Source organism: Oncorhynchus mykiss, chromosome 1 (assembly GCF_057628025.1).
Source record: "Oncorhynchus mykiss isolate SJ-2025 chromosome 1, ASM5762802v1, whole genome shotgun sequence".
NCBI lineage: Eukaryota > Metazoa > Chordata > Actinopteri > Salmoniformes > Salmonidae > Oncorhynchus > Oncorhynchus mykiss.
The window spans coordinates 36,558,789-36,578,420 of record NC_143022.1 but is presented as its reverse complement, the minus strand read 5'-3'; the positions used below and the strand labels follow the sequence as shown (position 1 = coordinate 36,578,420).

At 42.6% G+C, this 19,632-nt stretch overlaps 1 protein-coding gene across 1 annotated transcript in view; it reads right to left on the bottom strand.

The window, feature by feature from the left end:
• Positions 1–11,430: 11,430 nt before the first annotated feature.
• Positions 11,431–19,632, bottom strand: part of LOC149985485 (SH3 and multiple ankyrin repeat domains protein 3-like) — a 55,634-nt gene continuing 47,432 nt past the window's right edge. Inside the window, exon 2 of the mRNA XM_090230123.1 lies at positions 11,431–11,803. Coding sequence (XP_090086249.1) covers positions 11,522–11,803 — 282 coding nt within the window. The 3' untranslated portion in view covers positions 11,431–11,521. The remainder of the gene's footprint in view (positions 11,804–19,632) is intronic.

Genomic DNA, 19,632 nt, shown 5'->3' with positions numbered 1-19,632 from the left:
GAGGGGTCGAGACCCAGGGTCTCGAGCTTGATGACGAGCTTGGAGGGTACTATGGTGTTGAATGCCGAGCTGTAGTCGATGAACAGCATTCTCACATAGTTATTCCTCTTGTCCAGATGGGTTAGGGCAGTGTGCAGTGTGGTTGAGATTGCATCGTCTGTGGACCTACTTGAGCGGTAAGCAAATTGGAGTGGGTCTAGGGTGTCGGGTAGGGTGGAGGTGATATGGTCCTTGACTAGTCTCTCAAAGCACTTCATGATGACGGAAGTGAGTGCTACGGGGCGGTAGTCATTTAGCTCAGTTACCTTAGCTTTCTTGGGAACAGGAACAATGGTGGCCCTCTTGAAGCATGTGGGAACAGCAGACTGGTATAGGGATTGATTGAATATGTCTGTAAACACACCGGCCAGCTGGTCTGCGCATGCTCTGAGGGCGCGGCTGGGGATGCTGTCTGGGCCTGCAGCTTTGCGAGGGTTAACACGTTTAAATGTCTTACTCACCTCGGCTGCAGTGAAGGAGAGTCCGCATGTTTTCGTTGCAGGCCGTGTCAGTGGCACTGTATTGTCCTCAAAGCGGGCAAAAAAGTTATTTAGTCTGCCTGGGAGCAGGACATCCTGGTCCGTGACTGGGCTGGATTTCTTCTTGTAGTCCGTGATTGACTGTAGACCCTGCCACATGCCTCTTGTGTCTGAGCCGTTGAATTGAGATTCTACTTTGTCTCTGTACTGATGCTTAGCTTGTTTGATAGCCTTGCGGATGGAATGGCTGCACTGTTTGTATTCGGTCATGTTACCAGTCACCTTGCCCTGATTAAAAGCAGTGATTCGCGCTTTCAGTTTCACGCGAATGCTGCCATCAATCCACGGTTTCTGGTTAGGGAATGTTTTAATCGTTGCTATGGGAACGACATCTTCAACGCACGTTCTAATGAACTCGCACACCGAATCAGCGTATTGGTCAATATTGTTATCTGACGCAATACGAAACATGTCCCAGTCCACGTGATGGAAGCAGTCTTGGAGTGTGGAGTCAGCTTGGTCGGACCAGCGTTGGACAGACCTCAGCGTGGGAGCCTCTTGTTTTAGTTTCTGTCTGTAGGCAGGGATCAACAAAATGGAGTCATGGTCAGCTTTTCCGAAAGGAGGGCGGGGCAGGGCCTAATATGCGTCGCGGAAGTTAGAGTAACAATGATCCAAGGTTTTTCCACCCCTGGTTGCGCAATCGATATGCTGATAAAATTTTCACCTGACTCTCAATTAATGCTTGTGTTACTTGCTTAAGAATCTTTCCTGGTAAGTATTTAGCTGTCCTTCTGATCATGCATGCTGTTTTAATATTTTTTTTTACATAGATGAGTTATTTGAGATGACGATGATAAGCAGTTGTCTAGCTGCGCTCCCAGTAGTTTGGTTTCTGCCACTTCCTCAATTTGTACTCCCGCCATATTTAAATTGTATCCCATGCTGTGTTGGCCTTTTCCTAGTGGAACAGACCAACAAAACTTTGGTTAAACTTTGTTTAAAATAAGTTTGTTCCAGCAAACCCACTCCCTGATATTCTCCAAATCAAGCTTGCTGTACTTGTTGAACCGATTGTCTTGCTGTATAAATTGTAGTATAATCTGCAAATATAGTAGCTTGAGTTTCAGATAAGGCATAGGGAAGGTCGTTGGTGTATATTAAGTGGCCCAAGGCAGCTGCCCTGCGGTATTCCACAGTTTAAAGCATGATGGGAAGAAAATAAACCATTGATATAGGTGGACTGTTTCCTGTCAGTTAGATATGCCTGTACCCAATTCAATTCAATGCTACCTCCTTATTAAACCAGAATGCATTAATGTTGTCAAAATTATTTCATGATCCACCAAATTAAATGCTGCACTAAAATCTAAGAATAGTACATCCACAAACCTGCCATTATCCATAGCATTGAGCCACTTGTCAGTCATGTCAACCAACGCAGTGGTAGTGGAATGGTTTTTGAGATAAGCATGCTGATTGGCTGTAATCAGATCATTATTTTCCATGTACTCCCATATTTGTCTACTCACAATACCCTCCAATATCTTACTGAGTGAAGGGAGTAGACAAATTGGTCAACTATTGCCAGGAGTAATGGGTTCTTTGCTGTCTTTTGGAATAGGACAAAGATTAGCATGCTTCCAGACATTTGCAAACATCCCCTTTTCCAGTGACCAATTAAGTATGTGTTTCAGTGGAGCTGCAATCTGGGGAGCAGCATAGCGATGTAAAAATTGTCCATAAGATAGATAGTCCACCTGTAGATTTACCATTGGGTAATGACTTCAATAGGTGGCTTAGAACTCCTTTACTGACACCATTTGTAGACTGAAAGAGCAGTCTTGTTCCTCATAATATGATCATCAATCCATTGGACAATAGCTTTTTGGAAGAATGTCTGTTTACATTACTGCTCAATAAATTAATTGTCTTTGTAAAAAAAATCTGCTAAATTATTGGCAATATCAGCTGGTTTTGTTCTCCCGCCAACCTCCACACTCGATGGGCATGATGAGATAGATGTACTAAGTAAGCGCTTAACTGTATTCCATACCTTTTTAGAATCATTTTTACATTCAATAAAAGCATTGTTGTAAAATAATGTTTTTTTCTCACGATTCAATTTAACTGTATTATTACGTAATGTTCTATAATTCAGTTCATCAATTTCTAGTTCAGATTTGGCTGCTAAGACTTTTGCCATATTTCTTTGAGAAAAAGCCTCCTCATCAATCCATGGAGATGGATGAGCCCCAACTGTACTCTTTCTTACTGGTGCATGATGGTCTATTAACTCAGTGAGCAAATCAATAAAACATTCTGTAGCATGATTTAAATCATCCTCTAGATAAATCAGCTCCCAGGGTACAGCAGCCAAATCATTTTGAAATAGCTCATAATTAAATGTTTAAACATTTCTCTTGACCACAATCCTTGGGGGTTTCTTTGGAACCTTGGTGTTCATGGTTATGGTCACAATATTATGGTCTGTCCAGCCCACTGGCATTGATCTAGCTTCTAAGCATTGCAATGTATATTACAGAAGATCAGATCAATGCATGTGTCTGAACGATGACTCAACTTAGTTGATGATCTAGTAGTATCATTAACCACAGTTCTCTGCATATCACATCAATGTAGTTATATTTGTATTATTATGATCGTTCAAATGTATATTAAAATCACACAAGATAAAAACATCTCTGTTGGTACCCAGTGCATAAGTCATCCAGATAGGACACCTTAGAGATAGGAGGTCTATACACACATCCTACCAATATGGCTGCCTGGTGAGGCAGATGTACTTGAGCCCATAGTGCCTCTATTTGACATACATTAAGGTCATACCTCCTCTTAAAAGGTATATGATTCTGAATATACAGTGCTACACCCCCACCATTCCTATTCCTGTCCCTTCTAAGTAGACTATATCCATTAATTTTTATTTGCCCATCATTTACAGATGCATCTAAATGCATTTCGGTCAAAGCCAAAATACGAATGTTATTTATGTTGACCAAGTTAAAAACCTAGGAAGGCTGCATACATTAACCTGAGCTAATATATGCAACCCTTTCTTTGTCAAGTGGAGATCTACAGAGCATGTATTCGTTATAGATGAAGTTGTCATGATAGACTACAACACACAAACTCAGATTTGAACATTGAATTAAAATAGTCAGGGAGTTACTCTAGAGTTCCGATACAATTTCCCATTGATGTAAAGTTTATTCATCACCATGTAGACTTGTTGATTCAGGCAACGCTTTTCCTTCATGATGGGATACATTTTTTTCTACGTTCATTGATCTTGGTCGGGAAGTGATAATTTATTCCAAAATCAGTGTTTCTGAGTTCTCTGCCCCTGTTCTTCGTCATTTATTTTCGCTAAAATTTGCCAAAACATGCAATAATAGCCCGTGGCCTGTTTCCAGGCCTATTTCCCATGGACACTGGAGAAAGTGACATTACGCACAACATCAGTGGGCAGTTTCAGTTGATTTGACATAAAGTCTCGGACTGTGTCCTCACAGCATCTGCTGCTGTCATTCTCTGGCATCCCTGAAAATATTAGATTGTCCCGCGTTGATCGACACTGTACATCAAGCAAGGCTTCTTTAAGTTGTTTCTCTCCCTTTGCACCACAACCACCTTGCCATGAATAGAGTCTACAGTACCTTTGGCTCTGTGTTCTCTTTCCTTAGATCATCAATCTGAAATTGGCTGAATTCTAGACTGGAACATAATGCATTGATATCCTCTCATAATGTATCCATCAAGTTTGGCAAGCCTTTCATTTATGGATTCAACCTGGTTTTGGATTGTTTTGTAGAATTGGGTTTGTTGTCCTTAACAATGCTTGAATCCTCCGAAACCAGCGACATGTTTCTTTGAGTTCGTAAGTATCACTCGTCAGTGAATCGTTCAAGCTCCTCAATGGATTCTGAATCTTCCAGCTTGTTTGCAGGCACAGTAAAACAAAAAAGAACAAAACAACGTTAACTTAGCTAGTGTCAAGTCAGTGTATGCCAAACAAATCACGCCAGGATGACAGGAAGAATGTTTCCAGTGATGTACTGGGCTGTATACACCTGATAGTGATGGGCATTCCGGCTCTTTTCAGTGAGCCGGCTCGTTTGGCTCCCAAACGGCTGTTCTCTATTTTTTCAAGACAAAAAGTTTGCGATAGTTTGACTAAGATTGGTTTTGATTTTTATGAATTATCTTTGGAAGAAAGGGACGTTTCTTTTTTTGCTGAGGTTATACTGTATATACACACATCCTAGATCTGAATGAATGAAATATTCTTATTAAATACTTTTTTCTTGACATAGTTGAATGTGCTGACAACAAAATCACACAAAAATGATCAATGGAAATCAAATTTATCAACCCATAGAGGTCTGGATTTGGAGTCACACTCAAAATTAAAGTGAAAAACCACACTACAGGCTGATCCAACTTTGATGTAATGTCCTTTGTCCTTTCGTGCTTCTACACCTGTATTGCTTGCTGTTTGGGGTTTTAGGCTGGGTTTCTGTACAGCACTTTGAGATATCAGCTGATGTACGAAGGGCTATATAAATCAATTTGATTTGATTTGACTTTAAACAAGTCAAAATGAGGCTCAGTGGTGTGTGCGGCCTCCATGTGCCTGTATGACCTCTCTACAATGCCTGGGCATGCTCCTGATGAGTTGGCGGATGGTCTCCTGAGGGATCTCCTCCCAGACCTGGACTAAAGCATCCGCCAACTCCTGGACAGTCTGTGGTGCAACGTGGCGTTGGTGGATGGAGCGAGACATGATGTCCCAGATCTGCTCAATTGGATTCAGTTCTGGGGAATGGGCGGGCCAGTCCATAGCATCAATGCCTTCCTCTTGCAGGAACTGCTGACACACTCCAGCCACATGAGGTCTAGCATTGTCTTGCATTAGGAGGAACCCAGGGCCAACTGCACCATTATATGGTCTCACAAGGGGTCTGAGGATCTCATCTCGGTACCTAATGGCAGTCAGGCTACCTCTGGCGGCCCCCCAAAGTGGGGGATTTGTGGCGAATTTGCCAATCTTGGTGTTCTCTGGCAAATGCCAAAAGTCCTGCACGGTGTTGGGCTGTAAGCACCACCCCCACCTGTGGACGCCGGGCACTCATACCACCCTCATGGAGTCTGTTTCTGACCGTTTGAGCAGACACATGCACATTTGTGGCCTGGAGGTCATTTTTCAGGGCTCTGGCAGTGCTCCTCCTGCTCCTCCTTGCACAAAGGCGGAGGTAGCGGTCCTGCTGCTGGGTTGTTGCCCTCCTACGGCCTCTTCCACGTCTCCTGATGTACTGGCCTGTCTCTTGGTAGCGCCTCCATTCTCTGGACACTACACTGACAGACACAGCAAACCTTCTTGCCACAGCTCGCATTGATGTCCCATCCTGGATGAGCTGCACTACCTGAGCCACTTGTAGAGGTTGTAGACTCCGTCTCATGCTACCACTAGAGTGAAAGCACCACCAGCATTCAAAAGTGACCAAAACATCAGCCAGGAAGCATAGGAACTGAGAAGTGGTCTGTGGTCCCCACCTGCAGAACCACTCCTTTATTGGGGGTATCTTGCTAATTGCCTATAATTTCCACCTGTTGTCTATTTAATTTGCACAACAGCATGTGAAATGTATTGTCAATCAGTGTTGCTTCCTAAGCGGACAGTTTGATTTCACAGAAGTGTGATTGACTTGGAGTTACATTGTGTTGTTTAAGTGTTCCCTTTATTTTTTTGAGCAGTGTATATATTATATCTTTTTTTGTGTGAAGACCAATTGTCGGGATGTCTCATGGTCTGACAAACACCACTCTAGCTCTGCCATCTCTCACTGCAGATGTGGAAGTGCGAGAACCGGGAAGCAGATGCGGTAGATTGAGACGCGTCCAAAGCAATAAAATGGATCTCTCTTAAACTGACCAATTCTGATGAGGATTTTTTTATTATGTTACTTAGATTGAAGCCCTGGTTTGTCAATTGACTCTAAGGGGTTTAACCTGTCTCCTCCCCTTCATATACACTGATTGAAGTGGATTTAACAGGTAACATCAATAAGGGATCATAGCTTTCACCTGGTTTCATCTGGTCAGTCTATGTCATGGAAAGATTAGGTGTTCTCGGTGTGGAACACAGGTGTGCAGTCTTACCTTGCTTGTGTGTGTGTGTATGTGTGTGTGTGTGTGTGTGTGTGTGTGTGTGTGTGTGTGTGTGTGTGTGTGTGTGTGTGTGTGTGTGTGTGTGTGTGTGTGTGTTCTTACCTTGGTGTGTAGTTTGGAGAGCTGCTTGTCATCCAGGTGCGTCTGTGTGTAGACACGTCTCTTATAGCGGAACTGGGAGAGGAACACACAGAGACCATACAGGTTTACTGGAATAAACCTTTATTAGTTAGTTAATTAGTTAGTTAGTCTGCTAGTTCATTATTAAGTAAATACAACATATTTATAGAAAAGTAAGTTATCTTCTGCCTTCCATTCTCAACTTGTCACAGCCCGGACGTTTATTAGTTTGGTTACAAACACAGATTTTATAAACAGGTCTCATTGAACACTGTCAGACTGTAGTTAAAAAACTGTAAACCTTGGGGTTGAGAGGTGGTTGTGTGTGTGTGTGTGTGTTTGTGTGTGTGTGTCTGGTGACTGATCAATTTTATTTCAGAGATTGCTGTAAAGACCACTCTCATACAACTACAGCACATACTTACTCTCATGTGAAAGTGCCCTTTACCCTCCCATAGATTACACTCCTAAAGTGCACACACACACGCACAATAAAATGCATTCACTTTTTTGCTTATTTCCATGCTTCCATCATGTGTGCTCCCTTATTAGCCAGGCCACTCGAGATCCAAGGCATTACTCAGCATTCAACCAGGTCCCCAGGATGTTGGGAGATGCCTTCAAAGCTGGCCACTTGGGGCAACGGTGAGTGCTATTACCATTAAGTAGGCTTACAACTTGCTAAGGAGTTGTGGTTGGGGATGGGGGATGAGTCTATGCCGCGAGTTCTGGCTCCGAGGGTCGCATGTTCAATTCAAGTGTAGAAATCCATCATAGAATTTTGTGTTTATTTATACCACATTTCAAATTTAGTCAGAAAGTCATTTTAATTTCAAGTTAAAGTGTACTCTTAGCTAGCTAGCTAATGTTAGCTGGCGGTCTCGCTAGCTAAAGTTACATGTATGATCTGTGTAGTAATATTATTTGTATCTCATAGCTATTTGTATTGCTAGTTATAGCCTAATGTTAGCTAGCTAACATTAAACCTGGTTGGTTAGCAAACCTGCAGATTGTGGTTCATTGTTTAGCTAGCTACATGTCTAAATAAAAGACACCACTATGCAAGTAACCATTTCAATAGAATGTTCATGACGTCACTATGACTACTGTCATAATCATAGCAAGTAAATTAGCTCTGGCTATCTACTCTGATTTCAGATCACTCTTGTCTGAGTGTGCCAGAGGGCAGAATAACTGGCACATTTATAAACGCTCAACACCCGTTGAATATGGCCAGTGTCAGTAAACGTAGGCAAAAAAGTGCAACTAAATTGTTTCCAGTTACACAGTTGCAGTCACCAACGCTCTTTATAACATAAAAACAGCCTAACCAGCTCTGCTAGGGCGAGTAAAATGGTCAGAGTGAGCTGTTCTCTCATTTGTGTCTGGAAGTAGTTAGCAAGCTAGCCAACATTACCTAGTTAGCTTGGGTGCTTGAGTGCTGTTGTTAGGTCAGAACGCTTGGATCAACCCTACTCCACGGCCAGAGTGCGCTCTGAACGCTCAAATTTGCCAATGGACAATCTGACAAGCTCTGAGTTTACGAATGCCCAGAGTGCACTCGGAGCACACTCTGGCACTCCAGATTAAATTTATGAACACACCTGTAGTATAATCCAGCCTTTAGTCCTGAAATCTTTGGTTGTTTAGTACATGGCCTCACATGTGAATCCATAAAGAGATGGGTGGAGCTAAGGCTTTAGAGGCTGTGAACGATGCTGAATGGGTGTAGACAAAGAAGAGCTCTCCCGTAGGTGTGTCAAAACATTCAAGGGACATTTTCTCAAAAGTGGTTTATCAACATTCAAAGCAGAATTACTTTCTCATTGTTCCTCAACTGTAGTGTATGAGATATCATTTTCTAGCTCCGAGTCTCTACTTTTTGTGAGGATCGACGCTGGAGACAGGAAGCAAGTACAGGGAAAACATGTAATAAATTATGGACATGAAACAGGACAGGGACAGCGTCTGTGCTGGGGACAAAGTAACGACATCAATGCAGACACGGGGATCAAACAGATGAAACAGAAAGGGGAGGCATTCAAATAATGATGGAGTTCAGGTGGGTCCAATGAGATGCAGGTGTACGTAATGAAGGGGTCGGTTGTGCATAATGATAGGCAGTCAGGCGCTCTCGAGCCAGAGTTTGAGAGGGGGAGCAGGCGTGACACTTTCATCTAATGTAAAAAACACAATTTCAAGTTTGCTACATAAGACCAAATTGAGCCGGTAAATGTACCGCCTTCCAATCTGTAGCAACTGCGTGATGCTATCCCTTCAGCATGGACCAACATCCCTGTAGAACATTTCTGACACCATGTGGAATCCATGTCCTGAAGAATTCAGGCTGTTCTGGAGGCAAAGGTGGGTCCAACCCGGTACTAGATGGGTGTACCAAATAATCTTCCTAACCCTGGCAGTCATTCGGAATGCAAATTGCGGCTGAATGAAAGATACAGCTGTTGGATTGTTAGACATCACTTTGCAAGCCAGCATAATGTGACTTGCTGCTGGTTTAGCGGGTGACCAAAGTCCAAAATACTGCGAAGGCTGATCACCAGCAAAAACACAACAACGGATGGTCACCAGAAAAAAAAACACAACGAATGCTGGTCACTAGTGAAAACACAATGAAGTTTGGTCACCAGCAAAAATACAAGCCTGGATTCAAGCCTATGCTGGTCTATGCTGTTTTTTTCATCAGGGATGGATCTAAACCATGGCCCTTGGCTGACTGTACACACACAGACATACACACAGACAAACACGGGAGCATACACCCATCATACGCACATACACACAGCATAACCCTGGGTAGTTAGATATTTCTCAATGTGCAGAGCCTCTCAGATAGAGTTAAATAAAACAGCAGTCAGTTATGACTGCCTGACATACAGTACACACAGACACACAGCTACATACCATACTATAAAAACGCACAGCCAACCAGAAGCCAGAACAGCCTCAATGTACCTTGGCATAGATTCTACAGGTGTCTGGAACTCTATTGGAGAGATACGACACCATTCTTCCATGAGAAATTCCATCATTTGGTGTTTTGTTGATGGTGGCGGAAAAACACTGTCTCAGGCACCACTCCAGAAACTCCCATAAGTGTTCAATTGGGTTGAGATCTGGCTACTGAGACTGCCATGGCAGTGAATACTCGTGCCCTGTGGATGTGGGGCATTGTCATCCTATGGGGGCATAGCCATGGTAGCCAAAGTAATGGCGTGCCCACCACATGACCCTAAGCATGAGGGGACGTTAATTGCTTATTTAACTCAGGAAGCACACCTGTGTGGAAGCATCTGCTTTCAATATACTTTATTATTTTGTCAGTTACCTGTAAATACCACAAAACTCTCTTATTAACCAGGCACAGCGCCCTTGGAAGCTAGGAATAATATAGTGCCCATTGTAGTATGAGGAATTAAATTAGACATAAGGAAGTTGTCCTTTATCACCAGGGTGGAATTGTACAACATGATTTCATCATGCCACAGTAAAACCCTTAGGCTTAATCCATCTCCATCATCCCCCTGACTTCAGACCAATATCCCCCTGACTTCAGACCAAAATCCCCCTGACTTCAGACCAATATCCCCCTGACTTCAGACCAATATCCCCCTGACTTCAGCTCCATCATTCCCCTGACTTCAGACCAATATCCCCCTGACTTCAGACCAATATCCCCCTGACTTCAGACCAATATCCCCCTGACTTCAGCTCCATCATCCCCCTGACTTCAGACCAATATCCCCCTGACTTCAGACCAATATCCCCCTGACTTCAGCTCCATCATCACCCTGACTTCAGACCAATATCCCCCTGACTTCAGACCAATATCCCCCTGACTTCAGACCAATATCCTCCTGACTTCAGACCAATATCCCCCTGACTTCAGACCAATATCCCCCTGACTTCAGACCAATATCCCCCTGACTTCAGACCAATATCCCCCTGACTTCAGCTCCATCATCCCCCTGACTTCAGACCAATTCTACCGGCAGCCAAGATTTAGCAGCAGACATTCTGCTACCTGATCAAGATACAACTACCTGCAACAACAGCATCTACCCTACTGTTGCTGCATCCTTGACATCTGAAGAAAACACTGAATCTGTATTTATAGGGAGAAACATTGCACTTTGCTCATGAGAAACAGATATAAAAAAAATATTACATTTTCAAAACCCACAGGAATTAAACATTTGTATTCAAACAATGTAGGCTGACTTTTAATAAATCCAGTAATGGATTATATAATCAATTCACTGGAGAAGGTTGGAGTGCACTCCAGTGAACTCTCTCTATATCTACAATCCTGTCAGAGAGAGATCTAATGACGTTTACTCACTGTAAAAACACCACATCTTCACATTGGCTGTGTTTTTATATAATCATGAACCATGAACGACTACATTGGACTGTTAGAGATGACATCTGGGAGCTGAGAACACTGCTGTCAGAGTGTGACTATCTCTGCTGAGTCTCACACACACATATGCACACATATCTAACTCACAGAACAGAGTAGATAATTGAATGATTGACAGGTGACATCCGGCTCCTAATGTTTCGTCTCTCCTGGGAGAAGGCATATGATAGCAATACCATGACAGCAATAGGAGAGAGAACATACACTCCAACACACACACTCAAGCACACACGCACAAACAAACAAACATTCACAGACAACACATACTGATACGCACCATAAGACACACATAGAAAAAGTATGTTAATGAGAGAGGGGGCAGGCCTACCTCCAGGTATGGTACAGGTGTAGCAGAAGGCAGTGGGTATTCCTTCAGCTGCCTTTCCTCGTCCAGGAACTTGCCAGCCTTTCCATTGTAAGCTGGCTGGAAGAGGCCATAGTTCAGCACATCCTTCAGGCTGTGATTCAAAGTACACAGGATACGCTGCTTAGACAACCAGATAGGAGCGTCCGCATCGAACTTCATACATTTCTGGAGGGAGAGAGGAGAGAGCAGGGGAAAGTTAGGTGTGGCTTGTAATACTGTATGTGTGTGTATACCCAAACAAATGAAAACACAGCTTAACACCTCACTCTGCACAGACCACAGTGCAGAGCAAAGGAAAGGAAAGAGGAGAGAGGGAGAGAGAACATGCACACCTTATAATGAACTAAATAATTCACAGTTATCAAATCATGTAATCATTGATCAATTATTTCCTGCCATAGAGAACAAATCACAAGGATGGTGTTAGAAACCCTTGACCAGAGAAGAGGTTGCAGCAACAGACTCACGAACTCCCACCTCAGGCCCCTATCTCGATACATTATGCATGGTCTCAAAGTTAACTGGAGGTATTGAAGTGTCTGGCTCAAGAGCAGGTCTGAAGCCAGCTGTGCCATACAGTATTTAGGATATCAGTGACCATCTGATCAGCATTTTCTTTCATAGGTTTAATTCATAGTCATACTTCAATGTAAAAAAATACGTATTAGTTAGGTATAACGTAAAACCTGTTTGTCAAAGGAGACCTACATAGTGTATGTGTTGGTAAAGCATTCCTTCTAGTATTCCTTCTCAGTGCTCCCCACTGTGGAGCACTGTGCTACACTCTGAGAAAAAAGATTTCCAAAAGGGTTCGTTGTCTTGATTTGAATAACCCTTTTTGGAAGACAAGGGTTTTTTGTAAGGGAAATGGTTCTACCTTTAATTATACAAACGCAACCATATTTTTTTACACTTCATATGTTGACAACCAGGCAACAGGATACAAGATAAACAGAGTAGCAGCAGCTTGCATGTGAGTGTGTGTGTGGGTGTGTAGAGTCAGTATAAATGTATGTGCATATTATGTGTGACTGAGCAAATGATGCAGTGAGTGTTTGTGTGTGTATTGGAGTGACAGTGTGTGTGAGTACGTAGGGCCCTGTGATTGTCCATAGAGACAGAGCAAGATTGAAATAAAAGGTCTATAAAGATAAAAGGTTAACTCAGATAGTCTGTGTAGCTATTTTGTTAGCTTTTTAACAGTTGTTTGCTTGGGGATAGAAGCTGTTCAAGAGCCTGTCGCCATGCGATCCAGGGCGGTGCTATTGCCATACCAAGCAGTGATGCAACCAGCCAGTACGATTTGAAGGCCCATGCCGCACTCTTTCAACATCCTGAGGGTTAAGAGGCACTGTCGCACCTTCTTCACTACTGTGCATGTGTGCTTGGATTATTTAAAGTTTTTTAGTGACCTGGACATCGAGGATCTTGAAGCTGTCTACCTGCTCCACTGTCGCCCCATCTATGTGGATGGGGGCATGCTCACCCCCATTTCCTGTAGTCCACATCAGCTCCTTGCCCTTGCTGACGTTGAGAGAGGTTGTTGCTCCGGCACCACACTGCCAGGTCCCTGACCTCCTCCCTGTAGGCTGACTCATCGTCGCCGGTAATCAGGCCTACCACCATTGTGTCGACAGCGAACTTGATAATGGTTTCGGAGTTGTGCATGGCCACACAGTTGTGGGTAAACAGGGAGTACAGGAGGGGACTAAGTACACACCCCTGTTGGGCCCCTGTGTTAAGTGTCAGCGTGGCTGAGGGGATGTTGCCAACCCTCACCACCTGAGGTTGGCCCGTCAGGAAGTCCAGGATCCAGTTGCAGAAGGAGGTGTTCAGACCCAGAGTCCTAAGCTTGGTGACAAGCTTGGAGGGGACAATAGTGTTGAGGCGAAAACCTGGCAGGAGAAAACCTGAGAAAAATCCATTCGAGAAGTATATATATATATTTTTTTGTAGTTTTCTATTCAATGCCATTACAGTATCCATTGACTTACGACTCAATTTGCAGTTCCTATGCCTTCCACTAGATGTCAACAGTCTTTAGAAATTGTTTCAGGCTTGTATTCTTATAAATGAGGGAGTAAGACCAGTCTGAATGAGTGGAGCCTGACGTGTCACAGAGCTTTTTCATGCTCAATCCCGAGAGAGTGCATTTCTTGTTTACCTCTTATATTGATGACGTTATTGTCCGGTTGAAATATTATAGATCATTTAGGCTAAAAACAACCTGAGGATTGAATATAAACATCGTTTGACATGTTTCTATGAATTTTACGGATACAATTAGGATTTTTTTGTCTGCCTGTTTTGACTGCGTTTGAGCCTGTGGATTACTGAAGAAAACATGCGAACAAAACAGAGGTTTTTGGATATAAAGACACTTTATCGAACAAAAGGAGCATTTACTAAGTAAATTAATGTCTTCTGAGTACCACCATATGAAGATCATCAAAGGTAAGGGATTAATTTTATCTCTGTTTTTGAGTTTTGTAATGCTTCTGCTTGGCTGGTTATTGTTTGTAATAATTTGTCGGCTAGGTATTTTCTGGGCTAGGTAAGCTTTCCCCGAAAAGCATTTTATAAATCTGACACCGTGGTTGGATTAATTTACAAGAAGATAATCTTTAAACCTATGTAAACTATGTTTTGTTTTCAGAATTTTTATAATGAGCATTTCTGTATTTGAATTTGGTGCTCTGCAATCTCACTGGATGTTGGCCAGATGGGACGCTAGCATCCCACATACCCTAGAGAGTTTAAAACTTCTTAAGGGGAACCCCTCAACAACATTCCGCTGAAAAGGCAGAGCGCAAAATTAAGATTATTTTTTGAAATATGTAACTTTCATACATTCACAAGTGCAATACACCAAATTAAAACTACCCATTGTGTCCGATTTCAAAAAGGCTTTACAGCAAAAGCACACCATATGATTATGTTAGGTCAGATCATAGTCACAAAAACACACACAGCCATTTTCCAGTCAAAGAGAGGAGTCACAAAAAGCAGAAATAGAGATAAAATTCATCACTAACCTTTGATGATCTTCATCAGATGGCACTCATAGAACTTCATGTTACACAATACATGTATGTTTTCTTTGATAAAGTTCATGTTTATATCCAAAAATCCCAGTTTACATTTGCGCTTTATGGTCAGTAATGTTGTGCCTCAAAAACATCCTGAGAATTTTCAGAGAGCCACATTAATTTACAGAAATACTCATAATAAACTTTGATAACAGATACAAGTAGAAACATGTCAAACGAAGTACAGAATCAATCTTTAGGATGTTTATAACATAAATCTTCAATAATGTTCCAACCGGAGAATTCCTTTGTCTTTAGAATTGCAATGGAACACAGGTCACTCTCACGTGTACACAAGTGATCAGCTCATGCCACTCTGGCAGACCTCTGGTTGAATCAGCTCGCATTCCCCTCTCCTTCACAGTAGAAGCCTCAAACAACCTTCTAAAGACTGTTGACATCCAGTGGAAGCCATGGGAAGTGCAATATGACCCCACAGACACTGTATATTCGATAGGCAATGAGTTGAAAAACTACAAACCTTAGATTTCCCACTTCCAGGTTGGATTTTTCTCAGGTTTTTGCCTGCCATATGAGTTGTGTTATACTCACAGACGTCATTCAAACAGTTTCAGAAACTTCGGAGTGTTTTCTATCCAATACTACAAATAATATGCATATATTAGCTTCTGGGCCTGAGTAGCAGGAAGTTTACTCTGGACACACTTTTCATCCAAACAGGAAAATGCTGCCCCCTATCCCAGACAGGTTATTAAAGAACAGCGTTTTCACATAAGCATTTAAAGAACAGATTAAATGTGTCTTAGGAACTTTCTTGCAACATCAACATTATACAAACGTCCTATAATAATCTGCACGGCTGGACAGTTTTTGGTTTCTGGGAAAAATATATAGAAAACATTTATAACACAAGGAATAAATACACAATGACTAACAACAACTTGGCTGTATAGACGGGATACCAATACAGAGTTGATTTGCAGGGGTACGACGTAATTGAGGTAGATATGTAAATATAGGTAGAGTAGTCTTGGTGGCTATTGGTTAAACATTTAGTAGTCTTTTGGCTTGGGGGGGAGAAGCTGTTCAGGGCCTATTGATCCTGACTTGGTGCATCGGTACCGCTTGCCGTGTAATAGCAGAGAGAGAACAGTCTATGGCTCAGGTGGCTGGAGTCTTTGACAAGTGTTAGGGCCTTCCTCTGACACCATCTGGTATAGAGGTACTGGATGGCAGAAAGCTTGGCCCCAGTGATGTATTGGGCCATGTGCCCTCTACCCTCTGTAGCGCCTTGCCGTCGGATGCCAAGCAGTTGCCATGTCAAACGGTGATGCAGCCAGTCAAGATGCTCTCAATGGTGTAGCTGCCCATGCCAAATCGTTTCAGCCTCCTGGGGGAAGAGGCATTGTTGTTCCTTTCTCATGACTATGTTGGTGTGTGTGTGGAACGTGTTAATTCCTTAGTGATGTGGACAACAAGGAACTTGAAGTTCTCGACCGGCTCCACTACAGCCCCGTCAATATGGATGGGGGCGTGTTCTGCTCTCTGTTTCCTGTAGTCCATGGACACCTCCTTTGTCTTGCTGACGTTGAGGGAGATGTTGTTGTCCTGACACCACACTGTCAGGTCACTGACCATCTTTCTATAGGCAGTTTCATCCGGTTGACAAGGAGTTTTTCATAGGAGAGACAGTAGACCTGCCATGTCCGGGAGCAAGAGGTGGTGACAACATGAGAGTTAAATGGTTCCAGTTTGACAGTCCTTCATGTACCAAGCTGAAGTTGACTGAGAATAGATTATTTCTCTGCACCACCAACTTGACCAAATATGACCTGTGTTCTTACTACGGAAGGGAGAGCATTGCTTAGCCATATGTTCATACCTTATGTGGAACCTCACACAGATTTTTCTCACTCAGTGGGAGAGGAAGCTGTGCAGTCCTGCTTTACTCCTGGGGCATCAGAGCAATGGAGTGGAAGAAGAGAGAGAAGAGGGAGGAAGAGTGAGGAAGAGCGGAGAATGAAGGAGAGAGGAGAGTGAAGGTGATCTTGGAGCAAGTTCACAAGAAAGATATTTTGTCAGATTTTTCATAAGATTAATTCAAATTAATGTTTGTAATATTCCACCAATGACATTGTATTTGGGCTTAAATTAAATCACTGTTTTAATATATGGTCAAAATTATAAAGTTGAAGTCGGGATTTTACATACATCTTAGCCAAATACATTTAAAATGTGTTTATCACAAATCCTGACATTTAATCCAAGTAAAATGTCCCGGTTTTAGGTCAGTTAGGATCACCACTTTATTTAATAAAAAAATGTGAAATGTCAGAATAATAGTAGAGAGAATGATTTATTTCAGCTTTTATTTTTTTCATCACATTCCCAGTGTGTCAGAAGTTTACATACACTCAATTAGTATATAGTAGCTTTGTCTTTCAATTGTTTAAAAAGGTTCCAACATTTCGGGTGTAACTGAGTCAGGTTTGTAGGCCTCCTTGTTCGCACATGCTTTTTCAGTTCTGCCCACACATTTTCTATAGGATTAAGGTTAGGGCTTTGTGATGGCCACTCCAATACCTTGACTTTGTTGTCTTTAAGCCATTTTGCCACAACATTGGAAGTATGCTTGGGGTCATTGACCATTTGGAAGACCCATTTGCGACCAAGCTTTAACTTCCTGACTGATGTCTTGAGATATTGCTTCAATATATCCACGTAATTTTCCTCCTCATGATACCATCTATTTTGTGAAATGCATCAGTCCCTCCTGCAGCAAAGCACCCCCACAACATTATGCTGCCACCCTTGTTCTTCACGGTTGGAATGGTGTTCTTCGGCTTGCAAGCCTCCCCCTTTTTCCTCCAAATATAACAATGGTCATTATGGCCAAACAGTTCTATTTTTGTTTCATCATACCCGAGGACATTTCTCCAAAAGGTACGATCTTTGTCCCCATGTGCAGTTGCAAACTCTAGTATGGCTTTTTTTATGGTGGTTTTGGAGCAGTGGCTTCTTCCTTCCTGCGCGGCCATTCAGGTTATGTCAATATAGGACTAGTTTTTCTGTGGATATAGATACTATTGTACCTGTTTCCTCCAGCATCTTCACAAGGTCCTTTGCTGCTGTTCTGGTATTGATTTGCACTTTTCGCACCAAAGTACGTCCATCCTTTTAACAGCTTGGAAAATTCCAGAAAAAGATGTCATGGCTTTAGAAGCTTCTTATGGGCTAGTTCACAGACAGAGAGCGAGATACAGACAGAGAGCGAGATACAGACAGAGAGCGAGATACAGAGAGAGAGCCAGATACAGAGAGAGAGCGAGATACAGACAGAGAGTGAGATACAGACAGAGAGCGAGATACAGACAGAGAGCGAGATACAGACAGAGAGCGAGATACAGACAGAGAGCGAGATACAGACAGAGAGCGAGATACAGACAGATAGCGAGATACAGAGAGTGAGCGAGATACAGAGAGAGAGCGAGATACAGAGAGAGAGCGAGATACAGACAGAGAGCGAGATACAGACAGAGAGCGAGATACAGACAGAGAGCGAGATACAGACAGAGAGCGAGATACAGACAGAGAGCGAGATACAGACAGAGCGAGATACAGACAGAGAGCGGGATACAGACAGAGAGCGAGATACAGACAGAGAGCGAGACACAGAGAGTGGGAGAGCGGGAGAGCGAGAGAGCGAGAGAGCGAGAGAGCGCGAGAAGACATTGATGGGAAACATGGTTCCTACAAACTGTGAACCAGCTGACCAATAACGTGAGACTTTAGTTCTGGGTTAACCGAGATTACTCTTCTCTTTCTCTCAGACAGAATGTCTCTACTTCATTAAACAGGTACAGTGGCAAGAAAGTATGTGAACCCTTTGTAATTATCTGGATTTCTGTATAAATAGGTAATCAAATTTGATCTGATCACAACAATAGACAAACATAGTGTGCTTAAACTAATAACACACAAATTATTGTATTTTTCTTGTCTATATTGAATACATCATTTAAACATTCACCATGTAGGGTGGGGGAAAGGTATGTGAACCCCTGGGCTAATGACTTTTTCAAAAGCTAATTGGAGTCAGGAGTCAGCTAACCTGGAGTCCAATCAATGAGACGAGATTGGAGATGAAGGTTAGAGCTGCCTTTCCCTATAAAAAACACTCACAACATTTGAGTTTGCTATTCACAAGAAGGATTGACTGATGTGAACCATGCCTCGAACAAAAGAGATCTCAGAAGAACTAAGATTAAGAATTGTCGACTTGCATAAAGCTGGAAAGGGTTACAAAAGTATCTCTAAAAGCCTTGACGTTCATCAGTCCACGGTAAGACAAATTGTCTATAAATGGAGACACCACGGAAAGAAGCCACTGCTGTTGAAAAAAAACATTGTTGCACGTCTGAAGTTTTCAAAAGAGCACCTGGAAGTTCCACAGCGCTACCGGCAAAACATTCTGTGAACAGAAGAAACTACTGTTGAGTTGTTTGGAAGGAACACACAACACTATGTGTGGAGAAAAAGGCACAGCACACCAACATCAAAACCTCATCCCAACTGTAAAGTATGGTGGCGGGAGCATCATGGTTTGGGGCTGCTTTGCTCCCTCAGGGCCTTGACAGCTTGCTATCATTGACAGAAAAATGAATTTCCAAGTTTATCAAGATATTTTGCAGGAGAATGTTAGGCTATCTGTCTGCCAATTTAAGCTCAACAGAAGTTGGGTGATACAACAAGACTTCGACCCAAAATAAAGAAGTTAATCAACAACAGAATGGCTTCAACACAAGAAAATACACCTTCTGGAGTGGCCCAGTCAGAGTCCTGACCTCAACCCAATTGAGATGCTGTGGCATGACCTCAAGAGAGCAGTTCACACCAGACATCCCAAGAATACTGCTGAACTGAAACAGTTTTGTAAAGAGGAAT